This window comes from Typopeltis vanoorti, chromosome 13 (genome assembly GCF_054136105.1).
Source record: "Typopeltis vanoorti isolate ZY-2024b chromosome 13, IOZ_Tvanoo_1.0, whole genome shotgun sequence".
Classification (NCBI taxonomy): Eukaryota; Metazoa; Arthropoda; class Arachnida; order Uropygi; family Thelyphonidae; genus Typopeltis; species Typopeltis vanoorti.
The window spans coordinates 84730782-84756436 of record NC_143561.1 but is presented as its reverse complement, the minus strand read 5'-3'; the positions used below and the strand labels follow the sequence as shown (position 1 = coordinate 84756436).

The window sequence follows — 25655 nt, the reverse complement described above, 5'->3', positions numbered from 1 at the left end:
GAATGGATGCGTCTCTGTCACGATCTGATTTCTAGACTTTTAAACATTTTGTTGACTGAATAATCTTATCATGAATACGTTCGCCTAGCATTTTGTTGCAAGTTTACCGGCGTTTGAAGTGACGTTTTACCCCGCAGAAGCACATGTCTCCGTGTAATATTATGTAACGCTTGACCTTGACCAAACCCGGTTGTTTCGTCGAGTTCCTCCAACCAAAATATTTCGATGTCACTTGTCTAGATATGACAGTAATCAGACTTTGAAGTATGTAATTGGCAAAAATGAACTGCTAAATAGCAGAGTCCACTCGATAGTTGGGTTAGTGCCAGGTAGGGATATTTTTAGTTATCTAAGCGTATTTTATGAGATTGTGTTAGTTGCATTAGTGAAGTATGGAACGCAAAGACAGCTTCTCTAAGTGGTCGTATTTAGCAGATAGAACTTTGTCATCAAGATCGTCTGCTTCCGATTTGGAAGGAGATAGTTTGAAACTCGCGAGAAATAGTGATGGAAACAATCCTTTGAGAGGTAATGATAGTGTTTTCTCAACTAATGGGAATTTATTGAAGCACTTGGTTAAAAGAGGAAGTACACTGCTAGACGACCTAGGTCAGGGAAAGTTAGATAACTGGGATTCAGAGACATGTGTCCAATTGCTTCGTATGCCGAGTGTTCAGAACTATACTGGTTTAAAGAAGCTATTATCGCAGTGCAGTCGAGAATGGATGGTAGAATTTCTTCAACTGGATGGTCTAGGAGTTCTCTTCGAATCTCTGGAGAGACTGAGCGAACGTGGAACACAAAGCCGTTTCGAGGATGCACTGTTACAATTAGAATGTGTAGAATGCGTGAGAGCTGTTATGAATTCGCAGACTGGATTGGATTATATTGTAGACCATTCAGAGTTCACCAGTAAATTAGCGAAAGGTAAGAAACGTTATCATTACAATCAAATCATTACGATTACTGATATTTACTTAATATAAACTTATCAGTAATGCATTTGTTGTGTTCGTCGAATCAGCGATCCATTTTTTCTAAGGGAGTGAAGGATATATACTCCCTACTGTTAAGTTTTTTTTTTTTTCATTATTTTATTTTTCTTAAAATCTGTATGCATCATTCAGAAAAAATTTTCTCCCTCTATCGGTTAGTTTTAAATCTTCTGCTTTGAATTTTAAAATTTGCGACTGATTTTATTGATGTCCTTTCAATATTAATTAGCCTTACATTTTATCTAGAGGTAGGTATTCAGATATTATTATTATTATTCCTGACACCTCCAAGGAGTCCGAAGACTCATCGCGGGATATTAAATAAGTGATTTGTATGTGTAAATTAGCGATCGTTCACTCCAGTCAATATTGCATTGCGGATCAGGAACAAAAATCAGAACTGCATATTTACCATTTGTAGTAATGTATACCTTTAGTTTTATCTACAATTAACTTATATGTAAGTCCTTGTTTACAGAAAGTTGTAGTAAATACCGAATATAGTGAACGTTAATTGTTCATTTCGTTACGTCTGCTATGCATGACTTGCCGGTCTGCGATAGCTGTTCATCTAATTCAAATAATTATTATAATTTTTAAGTATTTTATTGAATCATTGGACGATTTTTTATATAAGTGTTTTTATATATTCAATGTTTCGTCATTTATTATTATTTGGAATTATTCTACTTCAAAGTCTATCCTGTCCCTCCCCTTTCAACTGGAAGTTTAATGCGAATGATGTGTACTTAGATGTCAAAATGGCGTTAACTGTATAAAATTGGAATTGTTTTTTCTTCTGCTGTTAGCAATGTTTAAAAAGTCTCAGAAATCAATAACCGTAATTCACTCAATCGACAACATTTTGATATATTTGAACACAACGAAGTGAACATTGAAAGTAAAGCCTTATTTCTGCGAAATGGCATTTTCTCAGATCTATCTTGATATAGAAATCGTCTTTCAGACATTTGAAAAGAATTCTTTGATATTTGCACTATCAGTGAAATCGGTTTTTTTTTTTTTTTTTTTTTTTTTTTTTTTTTTTTTTTTTTTTGAGAGAGAGAGAAAAAAAAAAAACAAGTTTAAGAGTTGCACTAGCATCGGGCTATTAATTTGTCATTTTGCCTAACCAGCAGACTTTTTAAAATATACTGTTATTTCCTTGTAAAACATTGATGATTTTTTTTTTTTTTTTTGTTACTAAAATTTTTAATAAGATGATCAAGCGTACTCGATGTCTTTCTTTGGCTTACGAAAGGAGATAGGATAATATTTTATGAATATTTTTAATTCCAAGGTCAAGAGTCGTTAAATATTTACTATTAATAAAATATATTCTACACTGCACACTTATGTGCTGGGATATAGGAAACTTTTTATTTTGATCATTTGAATGTGATACTGAAACCTGCTAATTAGAAACTAAATTTTTACGATCAATTTGAGAAGCTAAGAAGTCTATCATATTTTCAAATTAATGAAGCTAATTCGAAAAGATGGTAGGCAGACTTTTACATTCAGCTGTGCTAGCGACAGCGAATTCTCAGCGGTGTTAAAAGTTAGTGATATTAAATTGGTATTTCGAAATTCATATGTGAATTATAGCCATGAAAGTTATAACCTATCGTGAGTGGGTTAATTTTAAAGCGCAATTAGTTGGTACTAAAGCATTCACCCCAACTCTCTCACTCACACAAGTTTAAACGTTTGTGAAATTATCTATAATCGGAGTAGAGTATAATTTGTAAATTTAAAATTACTTATTAATAAATACCCAAGTCGCTGACACTCATAAATAGATGCTACATAAATTTCCAGTTCTATTACATAAATGCTTGTAAAATCGAATTAAAATTTACCCGAGATATCTTCTAATCAGGTAGAACAATTGAGTAATGCTCAATATTTCCATCACATTTCTTGCTTAAAAGCTATCCAGTGAACAGCAATTGGTCAATATATAAACTTCAGTCGGACTAAATTGGTAAATCAGATTGGTGGGTGGGTGCTGAAATCAATCAAACGTTTATTCTAGTAATGATTCTTAAGCTATATACCAGAATTCGTGCAAACTGACTTAGCATGTTAAGAGAAACATCGATTCACCACCCTTTTCGTACATTTGGGCATGTATGATGTTACGCTTAACACATTCTGACTGGTAGGGAAATGTCATTATTCCTCTTTAAAGATAAGGCTTTGATACATCTGCTTAAGCGGCGTGTGAGAAACATAATTTCAGGTCTACAGAATGCTTTAATCTATCATAAGAAGATTCGTGGGTATTAGACATCGTTTAATAAATGAAAGGGAGGGGATATGATAGAAGCACATAAGCTGCTAAGAAGGATTTATAGAAGGGATGTAGGGGAAAGTTTTTAATATGGCAGGACGGAGAATGAACAAGGTCAATGGAAGTACAAACGTAGTTTAATAGGGATGAAAAGTTTCGATTTTTTGTTACGAGGATAGTGGATGGGTTACCCTGAGGTGAACGTCAGTGCTTTCTTTTTTTTTTTTTCCGTGAATCAGGTTAAGGAGATATGATAGGCATAGTGTGAATAATGGCAGTTGGGCCTCTTTTGACGCATTTTGGAAAGATATATTGTAAATAATAGTTAGTGTGTGCCTTCCACGATGAGTTTTCGATCCCATGGATACACCTGGTTAATAATAATAGCTATTATTACCTTCACAAGTCTTAAACCATGCGCATATGTTAAAAGTTTATGTTAAAAAATTTTAGTATATTTTCGAACAAGTCCAAATTATATGGGAAGATTACTTACCTGTAGTTAGTATTTAATCCTCAAGGTCCCGATTTAGAGGTAAAATCTTAATACATATAGAACTTACTGTTATTATCATTCTTTGTCAAATTACTCAGAATTGGATGGGTTCTTAATAAATAAAGTACTACTTCGGGTTGAGGGTTTCAGATGCAACCCTGCTTACTTCCTAGGAACTCGTGGCGGAAATAATTTTGGCACAACATAATATTTTATATTGTTCGTAGTTATGTTGTTTGACAGGTGACAATAGCGAAGTGACATTTATCAAAAACGCTTAAATAGGAGGTTAGGATGTGTGTGCATGTACTCCCAAAGACCATTTAATTTCTGGAGTCATCTTTAAGGCATGTATAAATACTGATTTCGGTATATATATATATATATATGAAATTTAATTTGTTTATGTTGGATGTTTAATGTGAGTAGTATATTTCTTGGCAGAGCTGCTTGCTCAGTTGGAAGAGGAGTGGAGTAGAGTGCCCTCCCGCGATGAGTTCTTGGAGAGGTCACGTAATAATAATAATATTATTATTATTAAATGTAGCTGTGAAGTGGTATACATGGAAGGTTATGTCGTAACCGTATTCGCTGCAAGCTGATCTTAACTTCTTACCATCACTATTTCTTCGTGTTTCTCTAATTTCGGTGTAGGCCGAAAATAATAAAAACATAAACTATACACAAACAAATTTTGTATTTTACGGGATACCGGTGATTATACATATCAAAAGTAAAACTTAACCATTTTCGAAAGAATGTACATTAAGTTACGAAACTATGCGTGCACATGTAAAGCGTTAAGAATTATTACCCCCCCCCCAACACATCTGGAGAGACGCAAGTTTTTAAAATAGCAACTGATTTATTACTTCATATTACCGAATTTCATTTATTATATATTTCGTACTAATTGGTAGGAAATATATACCTTTTCGAGAAATCATATCCTATAGATTCTCTCACTACAGGAGTCTTTGAGCTTGCTGGGACTATTGTGATTTATGGAACGTGGCTATTTCGATCACTACTTTTAAGCTAAGTTTTTAAGATAACTATTAATATATACAGAAAGAATTCGTACATTAAAGACATGAATGTTAGTATACTATGCCAACTTTGGATGCTTTGCAAATGGTTATGGCGAGCAGCCGAGCCCAACTTATACATAAATTCATAATTCGATGAACATGCTATTTTCCGTCATAAATCCCTTATTCTGATATTTTCTGTGGATCGCAATGCACATACGCACTATAACCGAGTTTGGGAAGAGAAATAACCTAGGCAAATACGTTTTAAATGCGGATACTATGTAGCTAGTTATATGGGCGATATAAGAATAGTATTCAGTCATGAAATTAAATACATTACATTATGGAAAGAGAAAAGTTATATAACATTATTTCAAAGCCGAATAGACAAACAACAAGAGTTTCATGCCGAATATAGAAACTATAAAAGTTTCGGCGGATCCAAACGTAAGCAAACCTTTCATTCTTGGTGTTTTTTGAGATGTTACGCCCTTTTAGCAACCTGTTTCGACCTTTTGTTGAGGTCTCGTCAGTGGGAGCCAGACCCAGATGTAAATACTCAGGTTGTAGTGATGCAGAACTTATACTTTACCATAAGTCTGCATCACTACAACTTGAGTATTTACATATGGGCCTGGCTCCCACTGACGAGACCTCAACAAAGGTCGAAACAGGTCTGGGTAGTGATCCCCCCCCCCAATAATGTATAACATCATATATGTCCGCTAGGAGATGTTTTACATTATTGGAAATACTAAGGATAGTGATCAGAGCTTACACCACCTTTACTACGAGTTGCCCCTGTCATGAAAGGTTTGCTTACGCTTGGATCCGCCGAAACTTTTATAGTTTCTATATTCGGCATGAAACTCTTGTAGTTTCTTTGAAACTATTGTTGTCTCTATTCGGCTTTGAAATAATTTTGGATTCAGTATTCACTTAATTTGAATTATTTTGCATCGCCGAATCGAAGCCTTTTTGGCTCTAATTTTCAGTAATTATATAACAGTTATATAATGCCAGGTTAATAGGCGGTCTTTCTCTATTTAATATATCCGGAAACTTTTTATTACAGAAGAGCTTCCCAAATTTGAAAGCCTAGCAGTTAACTGATTTTCAACAATACGAATTAATATCTAATCTTCTGATTTTTCGATGTTGTCAGGGGCATACACAGGAGCAAATCGTAACTGAATAAAGGTGGGTGGGGAGAAAAAGCCTGCGGTATGGTAATTTAAGTTAAATATGACATGGCAGAATAATGAAAATTTATCTTTCAGGGTTTAAGGTTATAATTGAAGTTGCAAAAAAGAGGTGTTTGTAGTAGATCACAAATGATCTGGTTAGTAAGCCATTTCCTCTGAAACAGGATATGGGGGGAAAAAAAGTTTTGTCTAGAATGGATGAGAAGGGTGCTATTAAAATATAGCAATGAACTGAGGAAAAGGAACATAACTGTAAATAGTGTTGACAGTAGGTGTAAAGAACATCAGTACCCACTGTGTGAAACTTCAGGATGAGTGACAGGAAGAAGTTATATAAAGGAAAAATAGTTTCGGCTGGGGAGGAACAGAATTTTTTACGGTCGATGTATTATCTTAGCAACTTCAGGAATGAAGAAGCGGTTGTTGCGGATGCAGGATTTTTGTCTGAAAGGAAGTTGTATGGAGCGGAAAACGGGTCTGATCAGGGGAAGGACAAATATATTGTAAGTATACATATATACAATTAGGAGAACATTTAGGAATAAGACGTTTGAATATAACATGAAATATTGGAAACATAATCGAGTTCACTCTTATTCGGAGAAGAATATTTGGCTAGCTGTTTGCGCAGGACCACTTGGAAATTTAGAGAGAGAGAGAACTATAAAGTGTTCACTCAAGCAAAAGGCAATTATCATTGAGGATATATAGTTTGGAAGTATTGCGCCAAATGTTAAGTGAGTCTTTGGACTCCCTGGAGGTGTCAGGTAATAATATTTAGAATGAAGAAAGAGCAATGATTTGTTGAGTGAATCTAACGTTGGTGGAACACATGCTTTTTCAGAGAAGGATAGGCGGTACCTGGACCGGGGGTGGGACTGTCGTTCCAAAATGATAATATCTAACAACATTTGGAGCATTGCGTGTATGAATAATAAAACTAAGCAGGAAGAAGGAAGCTATTATGAAACATGCTATAACACATGACAATAGCAATCGCATGATAAATATATAAAGTACAAGCTAGGATAATGAAATATATGCTAAGGAAGAAAAAATCTGTATGACGAAAGAAAAAAGAACATAGCAAGTTAAGCATAGTGTTCTTTAGTTCTTCTCTACTTAGTGGAAGAACGACAGCAGACGGTGGTAAAAAGTTAACTGAAAGAGCGTTAGTAGAAATAGTCAATGAATGTTGTAATAGCGGAAAGAAATTATCAAATAGTGCGAAAGCCGAAAAATATCCGGTTACCGACTATTTGAATACCTGAGGAGAGGGCGGAGAAGTTTTTTTGAGCAATTCATTTAAACTAGAATTCATAATAAGTTGACAAGAAAATGAATCACAATTTTCAAGTTCCGTATGGATGGAACTCGACTCCTGAAATCATTAGCAATACCTCACTTCCTTTTTCTGTCTTTTTGAAAAATATTGTAACCGTCCCAAGAAGAGAAATCTCATCTTGTCCAGAGATTTGGGGTTGTCAAAAGTAAGACTACAAGAAAACAATTTTTTCCCCCCTAGAAATAAGACGGGATCGGGTTTTACTGTATTTAAATTAACAAGATTATTGGCATCCCACTGAAGGAATGATAAGATCAGAATTTTGGGTTGGAAAAAGTTCTGCAAATTTTAGTGATTTGTTGTAGTTTAGTGTATTGAAAATGTAAAAGTAGGATTGCAGTGTACTATCGTCCGCAAGAAAAATATATATTAGATATGCACTACTGGAAACGTTCGTCGATATAGAACGCCTTAGGAACGTCTGCATTGATTGTAAGGCGTGAGGATCAAGATACTTCCGAACATCACACATATGGTGCATTCAGTTGTAGAAGGTTAATAGGTCTTTGCCAAACCCAGACAAATGCTGTAGAGAAATCAAGAGCAACTTGAGATATCCCTGACTTTTCCGTTAGGGATATCCGAATTTGTCCGAAGAAGGATGGGTGACATAAGGGAAATAAAGTTCCTCTTGTTTGTTGACAGTCGTAGAATCCGTACTGGCAGTCATTTATTAGTTGAGAAGCTTTAAGGTAGTGAAAGCTAGATGTTAGTTTCTCCATTACTTTAGCAAGAACTGAAGTGAGTTTAATTTGTCGCCTCTCTTAGGTATTGAATATGAACTAATTTCTAATTGTAAAAGTGCAATTAGAAATTAATTAGTTCTAATTGCACCAATGGAACAGGAGGCAATAAAGGGGCGATATGGAATAGGAATCAATCCTGAAACACAAACCTCCAGAGAAAAGAAACTGGATTTTTTTGCATCCAGTTTGGGCATGATATTTTGATTTTCTTGTGAAAAGTCAAAGTAAGAGTGATTATTTGGAATAATACACGTGTAGGAGGACATATAACAAGATCATCTATGCTAGAAATAAGACTGGATCGGGTTAGGGATATCTCCCTCAAGTAAAATATATATTGGCTTTTTTGTACCGTTGTGAACAAATTAATCCGAACACTCACATTTTAAAGAAAAATTTTAATTTCGCAAGAAAATGAGTATAAAAATTAAACTCCAACTTTATCTAATAATTTATATGTTCTCCTCTGTTCCTAATAAGTTCATTAATTCCTTTAAGCATGGACTCTACAAACGTAGAACACATTTTTCTTATTTCTGCATCTCGAAACCATACCATTTTTTATAATGGATTGTATTAAGTTATCTTTTGTATCACAATTTAATTTTCCAAGTCTCTTTTTTCACTATGGCTTACAAATTTTCTATTGGCTACTGAAGCAATTGGATGTTGTGGTTTTTAAGGAACTCTCACGTTTTTTGAAGTGTGGCATGAAGCGAGATTCTGTTGGAAGATGAGTTCTTTGTCTTTTTGGATCTGTGGGCCCACTCCTTTTTTCTCCAATATTTTTATGCATTGGTCACTTTTTATCATACCGTCAACAGGTACAAGTGATCCCGGACTGTCGTGTGTAAAACAATCCCAGAACATCTTTTTAGTTGGGTGTTTAGGAGTTTGTTGAGGGTCTGTCAGCAGCTGATTTGTGAACGTAGGGTATTCACTCTCCTTGGAAAAAGAAATGGCTCTCAGCTGAGAATATGACCTTCCACTTCTCAACAGATCAATCTTTGTACACTTTTGCCCACTGGAGCCTCGTTTTCTGTACAGCCTTCTTCAACAGCTGTTTCTTTCTTCTTTTTTTTTTGGGGGGGGGGGCGTGCTTCCTGCTTTCAACAATCTTCAATGGACTGTCATATCAGAAACATTAATCTGACTAGCTGCCAAGTCTCTAAAATCTACAGCAAACAATCTTAAATTCATTTCGCTTTTCCTAACTAGTAAACGATCTTAAGTAAGTGTAGTTTGCCCTTTTCGCTTAATTTCTTTTTCTGTCAGGAGAAAAGGAAACCTATCTCCCTAAATCTCTTTAAAAGTGTATTAGCAGTACCTAAACCAACACCATACTCATTGGAAATTTGTCTTTGGGTCATGGATGTCTGCTGAGAAAGAGTATACATATCTTTGAACACTTTCATAGAGATGTATCCCTTTTATAGCTACACAGAATGTTTTGAAATAATGATGGATGTAATATCCATTTTGCCTCGAATGTCAACTTGTTTACACTATTAAAAAAATGCATAGACTATTAATAAACATCGCAGAGACAGTTGAAACACGCAGCACTCACCCAAAATAGTGAACTAAAACCGAAAAATAGTAAATCAAAACCAAAATTATTGTGAACTGAAACAAAAAAATTGACGAAAATCCGGCTTGTTCGGATTAATTAGTTCGCTATTGTATGCTAAAACCAATAGCTCTGGCATGAGAAAAGAAAACGTGATTGCCATTTAGTAGACAAGATAAAGTTTATTTTAAAAAAGAGCTAAAAACAACTTTTGGATGTCTTGATAATTTGATTCATCGACTTCTGGCTGGTCAAATAGACCGAGATTTCGTTGAAAGCTAATTGCGATATGACTAACCGGTTCTTCACGTGTAATACATACAGCTTAGGATGAGAATTTAAAGTGGAATAGGTAATAAAGGTTTACGCACTACTAATAGGAATTCCTTCAGTTACTCGTTCCGTGATAATTGGATAATCAGTTTTCTGATTATACAAACTGAAAACGATAATCCATCCAAGGGGAATGGCACTGAAGTCGCGAAGATTGTCTCACGTTAGACGACGCGTAGATGAATGTTGTCCAGCATTATAAGACGTGAGATGATATTCGCGATTTTCCGCTTACCGGTATTTAGTGTTATTCCATTGGAGAAGAGATCAACACTAGATTGTGATCAGAATTGCCTAGAGGCATCTATAGTGTAGATAAGTATGTTGTGGCAATACATACATTATCACGTGACCTTAGAGTTGTCAGGTAATAATGATAAATTGCAAAAGTAAACATCGTTTGTCATTATTATTTTTGTACCAAGATTCACACACACACACACATAAGAACAGTCTAAAGTATCGGCTAAAATACTTAATTCTTTTTCTTTTTGTGGCAAGAGATTTATTTATAAAATCATATATATATATATATATATATATATATATATATATATATATATATATATATATATATGTATATATATATATATGTTAAAGATACCAAGCAATTTTAAACCTGGTTTTACTCCATTTCCCAAGTAAGCAAACAGACTAAAAGTCAAGTTTGCGCCTGCAATTGATGCAAGTCTAACTGATCCCACAGGTAGTGCAGGATCAGGGCAACTCGTGGCAAAGGTGGAACAAGCTCCGATCACTAATCTTAATATTTACCCTTAATGCCAAAACACATCTCCAAGAAGGGGATGTATGATGTTTTGTATTAAAGGCAAGGGTCTGGGTAGTGGCCCCTTGCCTTTAATACAAAACATCATACATCCCCTTCTTGGAGATGTGTTTTGGCATTAAGGGTAAATATTAAGATTAGTGATCGGAGCTTGTTCCACCTTTGCCACGAGTTGCCCTGATCCTGCACTACCTGTGGGATCAGTTAGACTTGCATCAATTGCAGGCGCAAACTTGACTTTTAGTCTGTTTGCTTACTTGGGAAATGGAGTAAAACCAGGTTTAAAATTGCATGGTATCTTTAACATATTTATACCCAAGGTAAAAATACTTTCTACATATATATATATATATATATATATATATATATATATATATATATATTAATTTATTTTGTGCTTGTTAGTATTTTGCAGAGTGTGCTTATGAAAAACACAATTCTACTATCCTGACCTTTGCCCTTATTTGTCTACTTTGCATCTATAAACAATTCCCTGACCAGCATAGAAGTAGAGAAGGGGAAAAAAACGGGGGAGGGTGCTGTAAGCAACAACTGAAGGTGATGTTTAAAAGAAACTCTCATCTCAAAACACAGAAATCGACCAAAAACCAGACGGGCTCTGCAGGTATTGTGACCTCGTGCCCCTAGTTTCCTTATTCCATAATTCTAACAATTCAATACTACCGAAATCTCAAGTTTTCATCCAGCGAACTAATGATTGGGGGGGGGGGGAGAATTAGCCCACACAATTTACTGGAGGTAAAGTAGTGCTGAACGCCATGTTCACCTAGTTGGCAGAGCTTAGCGTGTCATCTCTCCAACTAAGAGGCTGCGGAATGTCTTTAAATGGATTTTCATCGTCCACTGTGAGCCCACGGCCCTGCTTACTGGAGCCTGAAATGGCTTGAAAAAGTTTCATGCTTTGTCCCTAGAGCAGCGTTTCCTGTTAAAAATATTTAATAAATGAAATCCTTACTCATCCACAGTACGAATGTACTATAAGTCCACAAATAAACATTTTGTGGGTTAGTTCCACATAAAATAAATATTGTATTCCTTGATTTGATAACCGTACATTCATTGCCCCACTACGAGGGTGCTATTGGCCATTGATGTTCGAATGTGGACACAGAATGAGCAATTTCTTTCAAAATAGAAAAGAAAGTTTCTTTTTCTACCTATCCCCCCCCCCCAAGCATACAATGCAGCCTCTGACCATTACTTAATATAGCTACAGTTAATGGCTTTGCAGTCCAAAGCATAAAAGGCATTCAATCCGTGGAGATTAAAACCAAAATAAGGTATTTGTTGAAATTGTAGTTTTTATATCACGAATAATTATGGGGAGAAAAAATGTTTTTAATGACATAACGTCATTGAAACATCAGGGCTCACAACGTTTGCAGTGCTTATATATATATATATATATATATATATATATATATATATATATATATATATATATATATATATATATATTCTTGGCTTAAACATATCATCCCCTTTCTTGGCGCAACCAAGCCTTTCTCCGGAAAGCAGCTTATATGAAATACTGGTGAAACAAACTAAACTATATTCAGCATACATGATTCTGATTTAAAAAAAAAATTATAAATCAGTAATACCAAAATATAAAGAGGACGATTTGTTTGACGAGTTTTAAGCCCCTCCCCCCACAAGCTTGAAATGTTTTGTATTAATAATTACCAGTGCTGATTTATGTTCGGAACTTGCTGTGTATTTTATAGTTAAACGGTGCTTTAAAGATTATTTATTTATTTATTCTTTAAACGTCACTCCTGCTGTTTATTTTTTTTAATCCTCGTCCCGAAAACTCCGTAAAAAAGCGCTTCGTTGCGCAAACTTTGAAAATAATTCTCAAAACAAAACTGTTCTGTAGACAAATCTTCATTTATTATAGATGATTCCGCAATTCAGCTTTTGCTTTCGTTTCTGTTTCATCCCAAGCCTCAATTCTTGGCGCGTTGACGAATAAATTCTGACAGTTTAGGATTTATTCGTATAGATAAACTTGCATGCATTTCAGTCGGTTTTTTTATTTATTTAACGTTGACTTGATTCAAGCAAATATCATTGTAGTAGACAGTGATAATTTTCATGCATGTGAGTGCCAGTTTACGCCATACAAACATCCTTGTTAAACATTACAACAATCGTATGAGCAATTTCTACCAACAGCTAATTTTGGGTCAAATGGACAATATCAGGTTCAAAAGGGAAAGTCAAAGGTTAAATAGTATAAGTAAACAAAGAAAGAAAAAACTGTTTACACACTCTCTGGACATTATCTCTTAGTTATTCAACATTGGAATTTCAGTATCGCACATCGCTTGACCCTAATGCGCCTGTGCTTTATTTAAGCTGTTTTTAGGTGCAATGAATGTATAAAATGATACTTGCAATTCCGAAGGTTGCTAGTCTTTAAGTCGCTTGTTTAGCAGAGTTAAGAATATCTCCACCAATAAAAGCATTTAATCTTCACACCGACGTATAAGGAATAAGAAGGAAATTGTTCGGGTTTATATACACACACCAATGTAATGTTATTGCTCTTCGTTTCAGCATTATCCACAAATGATTCCACGTTTAGGCATTTGTACGTAAGCAAAATGAACATCCAACCATATACGCATTAAAGAATTTAAATAATTAAAGCGTTAACAACATTGGCTTAAATCATTATAGTATGAATTTTGCATCTTGTTCGTGATCAAGCCTACTTGATGAATTGACTAAATTCTGGAAGCAAGCAGCGCTGCGAAAGCGGCTGTGTCACTAACGACAGTATGATTGAAGAGAGCCCGGAGAAATGTTGTGGAATGAGATGTGCTTGGGAATTAAGAAATATTTGACGAATAGCGTATGTCTAGAAATTTGGGAAACAAATGGGATAGAAGTAAAATGGATGAATAGAAAGATTAAACAATTTCAGAAAAGAGGAAGTTATGAATGAAGAGAATGGAAGAGATGGTAAGGAGTTGCACGCGAAGAGATACAGTACTGTAATGAATGATGGTCTAATGTAACGAAGGCTGTTATTGTAATATCGTTATTCTAATTAGCAGTGCTTTTTGCTTTCGTAACCTTTCTTACTTATTCTGTTGCGTACTAAGTTTATCCACCTTTCGTATTTACTAGTCGTATGCCTATGAACCCTGGAAAATTTATTTAAGACTGCGCCACCAGTATTTCTATATCGGCATAAGACCCAGTAATACGTCCGGTATATCTCTTTCTCTCATACTAGCATATATTCCTTCAATAAAATTTACATAAACAGTCGTGGTTCTTAAGTACTTAAACTACACTTTTATTGTCTTAGTTGTTTCCCACTCACAAGTCAGAGTTTATTTAGGAACAGTGCAATGTAAATTAAAAGATCAGGCGGCACTATTGACATATAATTAAAACACATTTATTTACATTAATAATAAAGTGCATTAATTAAACGATAGGGAGGTTACTCTCTCTACCTGTCCTTTAGACTTTTTGCATAAAGAAACAAACTTTCCCTTTTCAATACTAAATGATTATACAATATAATTACTCAATTACTTCTCTGTTTATTAAATCAAATTATTGAAACTCTAATTTACTCACAAAGAGGTTAGCTAGCTATGCCAAGTTATCTCACAAGTTATATTCCAATTAATAACAAATCAGAGGACTCTCTTATAGATACTTCTTATTACTATTTCTTATCAGTCCATCTATAACGTATCTCCTAGATTACAAAAGGAATGTACAACAAAAGATGGAACAAACTTAGAGGCTCTGTGTCGCACACTCATCCAAAGGTCCTGCACTAAAGTCCCTATACTTTTCCTTTCATCTCGGGCCTTAGGCTTCCGTCTGGAGAGTCTTGCTTCAGGAGGCGTTTCGTCGAGATATTGGCGGGCTTTGGACTGCAATTTTCCTGTACTCAAAAAGCTCAAGCAAGAAGTTTCAGCATACGGGCTTGAAGATCGCTCTGTGGCTTTCGGCTTCGGTTGACCTCCGGCAGCAAAAAGACATCCGACGGACACTACCTCAGGTATTTATATCGCTTTTCTCTCGTCATTCCTATTCTTTTCCTCTGGCGTGGGTTCGCCGTAACGTCTGGTCCTCTGGATCCTACTTCTGGAATATCTGCCTCTAACTGCCGACTCCGATAACTAACTGCTGACTGCCTGGTTCTCTGCCGATGTTCGGCTCAGTCCCTTTTTTTTTATTTATGTTCTCCGGGACCTTGCACCAAGGGTTGTAACTCCTAGAATTCGGCACGACTCCTCGATCTTCTGTTAAGACCGACCCGTTCTTTCTTCTTATCCGTGCACTCCTTTAATCCTATCTTGTCGGGCAGCAGAAACTTGTCTGAACGTTGCCGATCTCTTTGATACTGAATTTGAAGGTGTTTATGCGCAGAGCTCGCAAACAACTTTCTCATACACTTAAATCGTAAACAACTTTCTTGTGCCCTTATACATAGCTATTATACAAAGTTCCGGTGGCAAAGCGTTGCATTTGTTTTTTTTGCATTCTAGAAATTTTTGTTAAAGCAGTAAGTACAGTCAATTCCCATAGGGTTATTTACATTAATATTTAGCATAAAATATATAGAGACAAACAAGGTTATTTTTGTAACAATCTCATGAGACTTGACCTCTGTAAAAATCGATGTAAAGCGCTTTGGTATACCTCAGCTACATAGAGTTTTACAGTACAAGCTAAAAGAGTTGAAAACAGTATTTTAAGAAATTATGATGATTACTAGAACGGGTTAAGGAAAATCCTAAATGAGTGTCTTCATATGACCAGTAGGAGAGGTATATAGTAAAATGATTTTGTTGGATAAGAGTAGAGGGCAGAAATATAATAGAACTGTTTAAATTCATTTCGTTAAGTATTTCATTCTGGTAGAAATAGTTTTATTCCAAGTGAGAAGAGAATTTAAAAAATGGGCGATGAATGAACTTGGAGGTATTTGGAATACTATGGCCTGACACAGGATAATATTTAACTCGTGTGCTGAAAGGAATTGAAAACAAATAATGTAAATCAGACTGGTCGCTTTATTTTGAAGCATAGTTGGAAATAGACGTGAGGAAATTTAACTTGGAAGTAAAGATTATATACCAAGTGGGACCATAAAACAAATGAAGAAATTTTACAATCCCTGAAAATAAAAACAATTAATTACTGCATAAGACAGTATAAACAAAAATGGCTAGAACATTTAAATCAAATGGACAATAGCAGACTGCCAAAAATATTATACAGGTACAAAATAAGTGGAAAAAGAAGAATCGGAAGACCAAGAAAGAGATGACATGAGACCGGAACAGGCCACTTGGCCTAAAATCCATGTTAGGAAGAAGTTAAGATATCAGCAAAGAAAAATGAAAGTGTATATAATTAAATGCTATAGAATTAATTTTGACATAGAAAAAACAAAGGAAGAAAACCATTACAGGATGAAAAATGGGTGAGAGAAAAAAATGGACTGAATATTCATTCCGAATAGTTGTTTTAAATTCATTTTCATTCATTCATTTTGGGAATTGAATAGCGTTTAAAACAAGATGCTATCCACTTTCTTCTAATGCGGAAAGATGTAAGTTACTAACAAAACAGATCGCAACTTGCTGTATTGTAGAAAAAGTTAGTCTGGAAACTAAATCAGGAAAATTTATTTACAAACTTAAAACAGAAAACTTTTTTTTTAAATCCAAATAAACCAAAGAAAAATGATTAGATGAATATGCTAAAGAATTTCCTGACATAGTATTAGATCAGCTGATAATGGAAAATGAAACGAGGGTATGAATGGAATGAATGGAACTCCTACTGGAGTTTTCAAATTTAGGTGTTCATCTTTTTCACATTTTGTGAAAATGGACGCGTCTATCAATTCGCCTCTATCTTCACTCTCTTGTTTTTCTCTTCTCTTTTTCCAATAAGTCTTTCAAATCTTCTCGCACAATATATTTCGAGTCACGAGTGCCAGCTAAAGCAATCAGTTCTTTCACCTTATATTTTGCATCAGCATCACGTTATCTGATATCTACACCAATATTAACTTTCACAATAGGAGAAGAAGATTTAGACTCATTAAGTAACCCTCTTATCCTGTAATCATGTGACATTCCCCCCCTTTATTCTCAATTATTCATACGTTCTTGTTTCTTACTTTTCACCCCTTTTTCTCTTCTTAGCTCTACCAATCTCTTGATATTTTAACAGTCTTTTAATCTCGCGCTTTATAATGTGAAGGACTCCGAGTAAGCGCGCTGTTTCTTTCTTGAGGTTCTCTTCGTTATCCTGAGCCCCGCCACTGCACTTCCAACACTAACATTTCCCAGTCGATTGTCCCTATTCTCTGTTCAATTGTCACGTGAAAAGTGAGTACCACATAACTGGCACTCACTTTTAAAACACTACACATTTCCCTTACTAATCACGTTTTCCTTCCACTGTTCTGCTGCGCCATAGTGAAATATCTATTTCCACAGATATTTAGGTAATCCGTCATTTTAACAAATTGTGAAAATGATTGAACATGATGTGGAAGACATGAATCAGTAAATTAGCGCAATGCATGCAGGTCGAGTAATTACGCGGACTTCAACCACGAAGACACAGACTTCTTTTCCTCATTTTAGTTACAGACAGTCCTATGGTCTGCCGCTCAGACAATTTTCTTCCACTTATTTTTATCTTGGGCATCCCTCCTTTCCACTCCAACTTTTTCCTATCCTTTTTGATGTTTTCCAACCATCTTTTCCTTGAACTTCATTTTCTTCTCTTACCCTTCACTTCCATTGTTTTGACTGAATTGGTTGGTTTACCGGACTTCTCCATGTATAACTTGCCCACTTCAATCTACTTTCTCTCACTTTGTGACTAATTTTTCTAACCCTATCTCCTTCCTTATATCTTCGTTCCTCCTATGCTCTTTCCTTGATGTTCCATTTATCCAGCTTCATTAGACCACCCGTACAATAAGGCTGGTCTAATGGATTTATATATACTTGTTTTTACTTTTTTCGATGCATTTTCGTCGCATATCACCCCTGACATTTCCTTCCATTTAGTCCAACCTTCCCCAATTCTTTCTCTAACTGCCAAGTTGCATGTGCCCTCTCTCTCTCTCTCTGTATGGTTGATCCCAATTACCTAAAATGGTCAGCTTCTTTCAAGATACCAAATTCTTCATGTCCTTCCCTCTCATTAACATTACTTCAGTTTTCTTAGTATTTATCTTTAGATCGCCTCCTCCAAGGTATTTTGTCACTTTATAAAACTCTTTTGGGCCTCTTCTTCAGTTTCACCTGTTATAGCCAAGTCATCTGCAAAACGAGGGTGGTATGAAAAGTTCTCGGCCTCGACCATAGATGGCAACACTATCAGCAAGATTTTTTCCCTAAGTTGGTACAACTGACATAAGCATCCATGTGAAATTGCAAGTCGTTTGATTAAGTAGCTTGTTTTATACAGCTGTCTGAAGTAAAAGTTTGTCTATATCCCTTGAAATGGATAAAATTTGAGTATCGTGCGGTTATAAAATTCTTTGTAAAAGAAGGTTTAACGCCAAAAGAAATTCATTCGAAGTTCATAAAAGTTTATGGACATTCGTTTTCAACAATTAAGAAATGGGTTGCCGAGTTTAAACGTGGCCGTACCAGCTTTGAAGATGATCCACGTGAAGGACGTCCAAAAAGTGTAACAACACCAGAAATCATTATTCACGTGCACGGTATGATATTGGATAACCAGAGAGTCAAAGTGCGTGAAATTGCTAAGACTATAGGCATTTCAAAAGAACGTGTAAGTTGTATTTTTCATGAAGAATTGCAAATGAAAAAGCACTTTGCGCAAGATGGATGCAGTGCTCGCTCACAGCAGATCAAACACGCACGCGCATGAAAATCTCTGAACAGTGCTTGGAGCGTTTTAACAAGAATAAAACTGATTTTGTGCGTCGATTTATTACTATGGATGAGATTTGGATTCACCATTACACACCAGAATCCAAACAGCAGTCAATACAGTGGACAGAAACCGGTTGTTCAGCGCCAAAGAAGACAAAGTTGGTTCCATCAGCAGGAAAGGTCTTGGCATCGGTTTTTGGGATGCTAAAAGCATTTTTTTTTATTATCTTGAAAATGGTAAAACAATAACCGGGGAATATTATTCCGATCTTTTAACCAGAGACTAGACGAAAAAATTCGTGAGAAAAGACCCGGTTTGCAGAAGAAAAAAAATCATCTTTCATCAGGACAATGCACCTACCCACAAATGTGTTTTGGCAATGGGAAAATTAAGGGATCTGCACTATGAATTGTTGGAACATCCACCCTATTCCCCAGATTTGCTCCCTCTGACCTCTATCTCTTCCCAAAACTAAAACTCTTCCTCGCTGGTCAGCGTTTTTCTTCGAATCAAGAAGTGATTGCAGCTGTAGAGGGGTATTTTGCAGATCTTACTGAGAACAGAGGCGTAGCTTGAGGGGGGGGGGTTCGCCGCGGGCGGCACTTTGAACATTTTTGAACTTTTGCAGTTAATTCTAAAATACAGTCTCGAGAACTCATTTCCAAATATTGTCATACTACTGCGAATTTTCCTCACAATTGCTGTAAGTGTTGCTACTTGTGAGAGAAGTTTTTCTAAATAAAATTTGATTAAGAATTACCTACATTACTATGAAATCGTCAATGACACTGACTTCGCCAATGTCATTGACGATTTTGCTAACAGAAAAGCAAGAAAAATAACATTTTAGAATGTTGAAATTAAAGTTTTACTTTAAAAATAAAAATATTTAATTTATTTCCCTCTACGTCGTTTTGACTTTTCGTAGTATTTTTGGTGTGCATTGAGAGGGGTGGCAAAAGCTTTAGCTACACCACTGATTGAGAACCACTACAGGGACGGATAATGGCGCTGGAGCATCGCTGGAAAAAATGTATTAGTCTTAAGGGAGATTATGTTGAAAAATAAAAATACATTGTATATTTAAAATTATAAATTCGTTTTTTCATTGTTAGGCCGATAACTTTTCAGATCACCCTCGTAATATATTCCATGGTATTCTTGGCTACTCCTTCATTGAGTGCATCTAAAATAATCACAAATAGAAACGGACGCAGTGCTAATCTTTGATGCGAGCCCACTTTGTTGAAAAAATTCTGTTGTTCCAATGCTCGTTTTTACATCTCACGAAGACATAGATTAGGAGGAAAGATCACGTGGTAGGAAGGATATGCAATTTATAGACCTGCTAAGAGTTAATTACAGCATTTTGTGGAGGGTACTCGGAGTATGAGTATTGAATCCGTTCTGATCAAAAGATCAGTCTATACCAAGATGGCTACATTACTTCAGATTGGGGAGAGTGATCATCAGGTCTTGCTTTGGGTGGTTGTGCAACCTGAAAATTTCAATTAAGGAGGTGTGTGTGTGTGTGTGTGTGTGTGTGTGTGTGTGTCTGTAACCACATGATAGATAATTATGACAAGCATAGGAGTTAGCTTGAAACAGAGTCATGACATAAGAATCTGCAAGGGAAGAAAGGTTCTTAGCAATGCATAAGAGATAATCAAGGGGTCTCTGAAAGTCAGGAAGAAGGGAGGAGTTAGATGGATTAGTAGTATCATTAAGCAGGAGCTGTAAACAAGAAAATTGTTGCGGAGGATATATAACGAGAAAGGTGATCATTAAGCCCACCACTTTGAAGAAAGATGATTTCGTTCATTTTTATTAATTTTGCTAAACGTTATATCAGTTTATTAGGAAAAACTTAGTTATTTTTTATATTTTCATAAACATGAAGGAAAATATTTTGCTTGCTTCTTGATAATTTTACATTATATTTATTTCCTTTGCCTATGATATTCTGCGAAGATCGCATTTCTCCTGAGGAGGGGAATCCCGATATTCTGCTAATATACGCCTCCCCCCAGAAACAGGTACAACTTTAGCCTAGGTACTTACTACTGAAACTTTCAGGAAGTTATAGACCGATGGGAGCTTTACAATTTTATTCCCTGTTTAGGAAAATCAGCGTGACAAACATAGCCTTACATTGTATAACTTATTACTCACTTTGTGTGACACGCAAATTATGATTTTAACGAAAACATAAAATTTTTTGTTCATTTTCAAGGAAGGAATATTTTTAATATTTTTCCATACAAACACTGTACTTGTTCAGATTTTTGACGTCTCGAAAAGATGGGGGGGGGATTAGATGCACAGCCTCTTAAATAAGGCGTGGATCACTGTTGTTTCATTTTTAACCGTGTTTTATTCTGTAGAGGAAGAAATCGTCCATTGTTTCTGTGGATTTAACACTTATAAAATCCTAACCTCCACTTTTTTTAGAGTAGAGAGATTTCTATTTTTATTCAGATAACATGATATAATTTAAATTTTCTTAATTCCTTCTGAACTTACTAAATTAGCTCATTTTATATTTTATTAGCTAAATTAAGAATATCAGCGTTTCAAAAAGCTAAAACGAATTTTTATTCCCTATTTTGAAAATTTTTATTCCACGATTCTTGGCGTTTAAAAGCAGAACCTTTTTGGCTTCAGTTACTACGGTTTCATCCGAATGTGAAAGTATAACAAACTTATTGCAGTGGAATATTCTTAATTCCTTTCAACCAAACTTTCGATTTTGAATATACTCAAAATGGTCATCATGATAGCTGGAAGTTAAGATATCCTGTACGAAATGCTTAAGCTTGTTAGGATATTATTTGGCTTTGAAAGAATAGGAAATGGTTCACTTTTCTCAATTATGTTGAGCGTCTATTGTATTTATGCTAAGCTTCATCTTAATTTAATTGCAGATAGCACAGACACTCTTAAAATGTCGAATGTAAAACAAAACTCCCATATTTTTTCATTTTTCCGTATAAGGACAAAAGTTAATCAAGGATTTATTTTTCGACACATCATACTATACAACGAATATTCATAAATAACTAATGCATAATGTCAATATTTTTCAAATGCTTGTTTTCAATTCACACTTATGCATATCTGCACATTCTTGAATTTTTATTTGGGAATATATTTCTTTTGAAACTGGATTCTCTCCCCGGTTGCAAAATATGAACAGCTATCAAACCTAGAGGACATTCCCTAAAATATTTTTAATATTAAAAATGAATAATTAAGTCGTCTATTCTTGAACTTGGTCGGTTTGATTTTGTTTTATTTTGTTCGCGAATCATCGGTCTAATGTTCAAACATTTGAAGAAAATAAAGGTTAATGAAAGTGTTTTTATTTTTATATAAAGTACGTTATACATTTCGTTCCTTATTAGATTTAAGTTTTAAAGTCGATAACTGGTTATAATATCACTAACTTTAATAGTGCAAATACCATAGAGGTAGGTACATGAGGCTATAGTCCTATTCGGTATTGAAAGGCTTCCTTTATGGAAGTAGCAAGTGCAGACTGCGTTATTACAGGAAGTCCGTAAAAATTTCAAAATTCCGATAGTTATGCAAAATTTACAGCATTTCTCCCTTGATGACGCATTTCCTCTTGGTACCGATGATGTTGCCAAGAGCATGCCAATAACGAACTTTCGAAAGTATGTAGTGCCAAACTATCGGTCAAGGTTGGAGAAAATTATCTGAAAGAAAATTGGCGTCCACCCAAATTGTCTTGCCCTCTGTTTCATATGTTTCAGTAATCGTTTAAACTTCAGCATGGTTCTTGTTTGGTCAGTATTTACATATAACACAATATATGTAAGGTGAAAAGGGATGTCAGGATTGCTGTATGTGGAATTATCTGCATGTCTTTACTGAAGAATCCTGCGTTGTTTTTAATTCGATAATTTTGATTAATTTATTAATTCGTAATTTCTCCATGTACGAGTAATCATTCACTTGGAAAACTTGAATTTGTAATAATAACTCAAAATGATCCTACAGTCTTTCATATTCCTTTTGAATGGAAGTCAAAAGTCCAAAGTAAATGGATAAATGCTTGCTCTGTAGCATAATTAATATCGTCTTTTTCACCAATATTATGCAACATCAGTTTTAGATAATTTTTGCATTAATTTTGAAAAGACCACAAAAAAGTGATTTTTTTTTCCTTCATCGAGACGCTTCTAAAGTCTCACATGTATTAAAATCTTCATTATCTCATAATCAAGTAATTTATAACCAGTTTATAAACTAAACGTAGTAGCTAATAGTGTTTTAAGTTGAATAATTTAAGGGTCTAGGTGATGTCGCAGGGATTCTTTAGGTTATTATTCAGCATTTCTGATTTATTATATCTGCAGTGTGGTATGGGTTAATATTGCAGGAAGTCGAGATTCCTGAGTTAAATCTTTCTTGAAAAAAGTGCATTCAAAATTGCCTCTATAGAACAGTCGGAAGGAGCAACACGTGCTCCTTTAGTTAAACAAATTTCGTCACGATGCAAGGAAAACGTTTTATGAGAACTTTTGAACAGTGAATTAGCTGAGCTGATGGAGGGTGAACAGGGTTTTCGATGTTGGAAAAACAATTCCTGAGACAACCGAGTAATCGACACAACACTGTCTTTTGTCTAATTTTGATTACTTCTGGAATGTTGTATTCAGAGGGGACAGCAGGAGTTACTAATATTTCCGCCCGTTAAAAAAAAAAAAAAAAAAAAAAAAAAAAAGTTGAACGAAAGCATGTTAGGAATAATGATATTTAGTCCCTTTTTTTTTTTTTCATGGATGTGGCATGAAAATCACCGCCTGCTTTGCGAGCTTGTCTACTCTTCGGCCCACGTCTATGTTAATAACTGAGGTGGAACCTGTATTAATTGTTAATATGCAGTCCTTCCCTCAAGGGGCGCGCTAAACACGATTGTCGCCCAACATTTTTTCCGTACCAAACTCCGTTTAAACCTGCTTTCCGCCCCCGTATCACAACTTCTGGTGGTGCTACCGCCTTTTTTTTTTTTTTTTAACTCCAAAGTTTAACTTCAGAGTAAATCTCAACCAACTGCACAGTGATTTTTATTCATTTTTTAACTTATTTTATTTATTTACTTTTATTTTTATTTTTTCGATTATTGGTACAGACCTTACAGGACAGGATCATGGGGAGGGAAGCTGCCATGCCACCAGATTTTATGATGTATTAATAAATTGATAGCATAAATACTTCTTCATATTTCTATTTATTTATTTTTTATGAAGAAACGGACAGAAACCCAAGACCTATACAGTGACTTGATAACAAGCCGTTGTCAAGTAAACCTATTTCGCGACACTTGCAATTGTGATATTCTACACTTTCCTGCTATTCCATTTTTCAACGGCTTATTGGCAAAGCTATTGATAACCGCGACTTGTTCTCTAAAAGTTTTTCCTTTCGTTTTTGTGACATCTCCGAGTAAAAATGTTAAGAAAGTGCATGTAACTACGCTACACGTATTTGCTTTACAACACAAACGACCTTGTTGTGTGTGGAAGGGGAACATCTTCAAGAACCAATAAACTGAAAAATTTCTGAAGTCAAATTTCTGAAAAACAACAGAAAAAAATTTTTGAAACATTTTAAATACAAAATGCCTTATAAAATGTGAAATTCCAGTCGATTTGGAAATAAATCTTAGGCAATTAAATGTAGCGGTCTGTATTAACATCACTGTTATTGACTTAATTGGAACCACGTATAACTAATTAAACTCATAATGAAATAAACTTATGCAATTAGCATGCTTGTTAATGGGTAGAACATCCTATTGGCTTATGCTGATTACATTGTTATTGTTGGAGACTCTAATTAGGTTATTCATACTACATCTAATTTAATTAATGCAAGTAGGCCTCAAACTTGTCATAATCGAGTAAAAGACTAATATGCGCATTTCAAGGACCCATCAAAACTGATTCAACTTGGTTATTGATAATTATATCGTTGAGTAAGTGAACAGTTCTAAAGATATAGGAGTAAACATTAACAGATACAATAGGCATCAAGAGAGGTGATAACGGCGAAGACCAATCGTGAATATTTAGCAATCTTGCAGTTATTAAGAAAATCCAAAGAAAAAGTTATTTAAGTTATCTACGGACTATGTTAACCTGCGCTTGTGAAAAACATAGTCAACAAACAGAGATTATAGAAAACTTATTACATCATAGTGCCCTCCTGGACGAGTGCTTGGAGGTGTCACGTAATAATAATAATAATTTGAAAGGAAAGCGTTGAGAAAGATTTTTTGGACCATCTTGCAATCAAACTGTTGTACTGCATGAACGAAAACATAAGGAACTACAAAACCTGTTTCAAAAACCTAACATTTTATCATTTATAAGAAGTAAGAGAATTGAGTAGTTTGGGCATGTCTGGAGGGCAAATGGCCAGTTTGCTCACAAATAAAACTGACAAGAAAAGTCTGTATGACGGTACCCAGCATGATGGATGGACGTAATAATGAAAGCTCTAAGACAGCTGGATGAACACTTTATTACAGATGCAGCTTATGATAGACACGGATGGAAAAACTTGGTGATGGCAGCATCTGACCTAAATGAATCCTTTAGGCTGCCGAATATGATGATGACCAACATATTCATTATGCGCATGGATGAAGTTAAATATTTAAAAATAACACATTCCTAATAAACTAACTTAAGCTTGCTGCATTCTCGTAATAATAAGCTTATTCGAATGGTATATTATTCATCTGTAATATCAGAATTCTTTTGTAGAAACGGAACGTCACCAAATCACAGTATGTAAAACAAATCTACTACATTTTTTTCTGAAAATCCAAACTTTTTTTAAAATTTAATTTCTTAAATTTTAAATAGAATCAGGGGTTCGCATC

General features: G+C 35.0%; 1 protein-coding gene across 1 annotated transcript in view; it reads left to right on the top strand.

The window, feature by feature from the left end:
* Positions 1–392: 392 nt before the first annotated feature.
* The window catches only part of LOC150100324 (inverted formin-2-like), a 319787-nt gene continuing 294524 nt past the window's right edge, over positions 393–25655 (top strand). Inside the window, exon 1 of the mRNA XM_090402638.1 lies at positions 393–927. Within this exon, the coding sequence (XP_090258764.1) occupies positions 393–927 (535 nt within the window). The remainder of the gene's footprint in view (positions 928–25655) is intronic.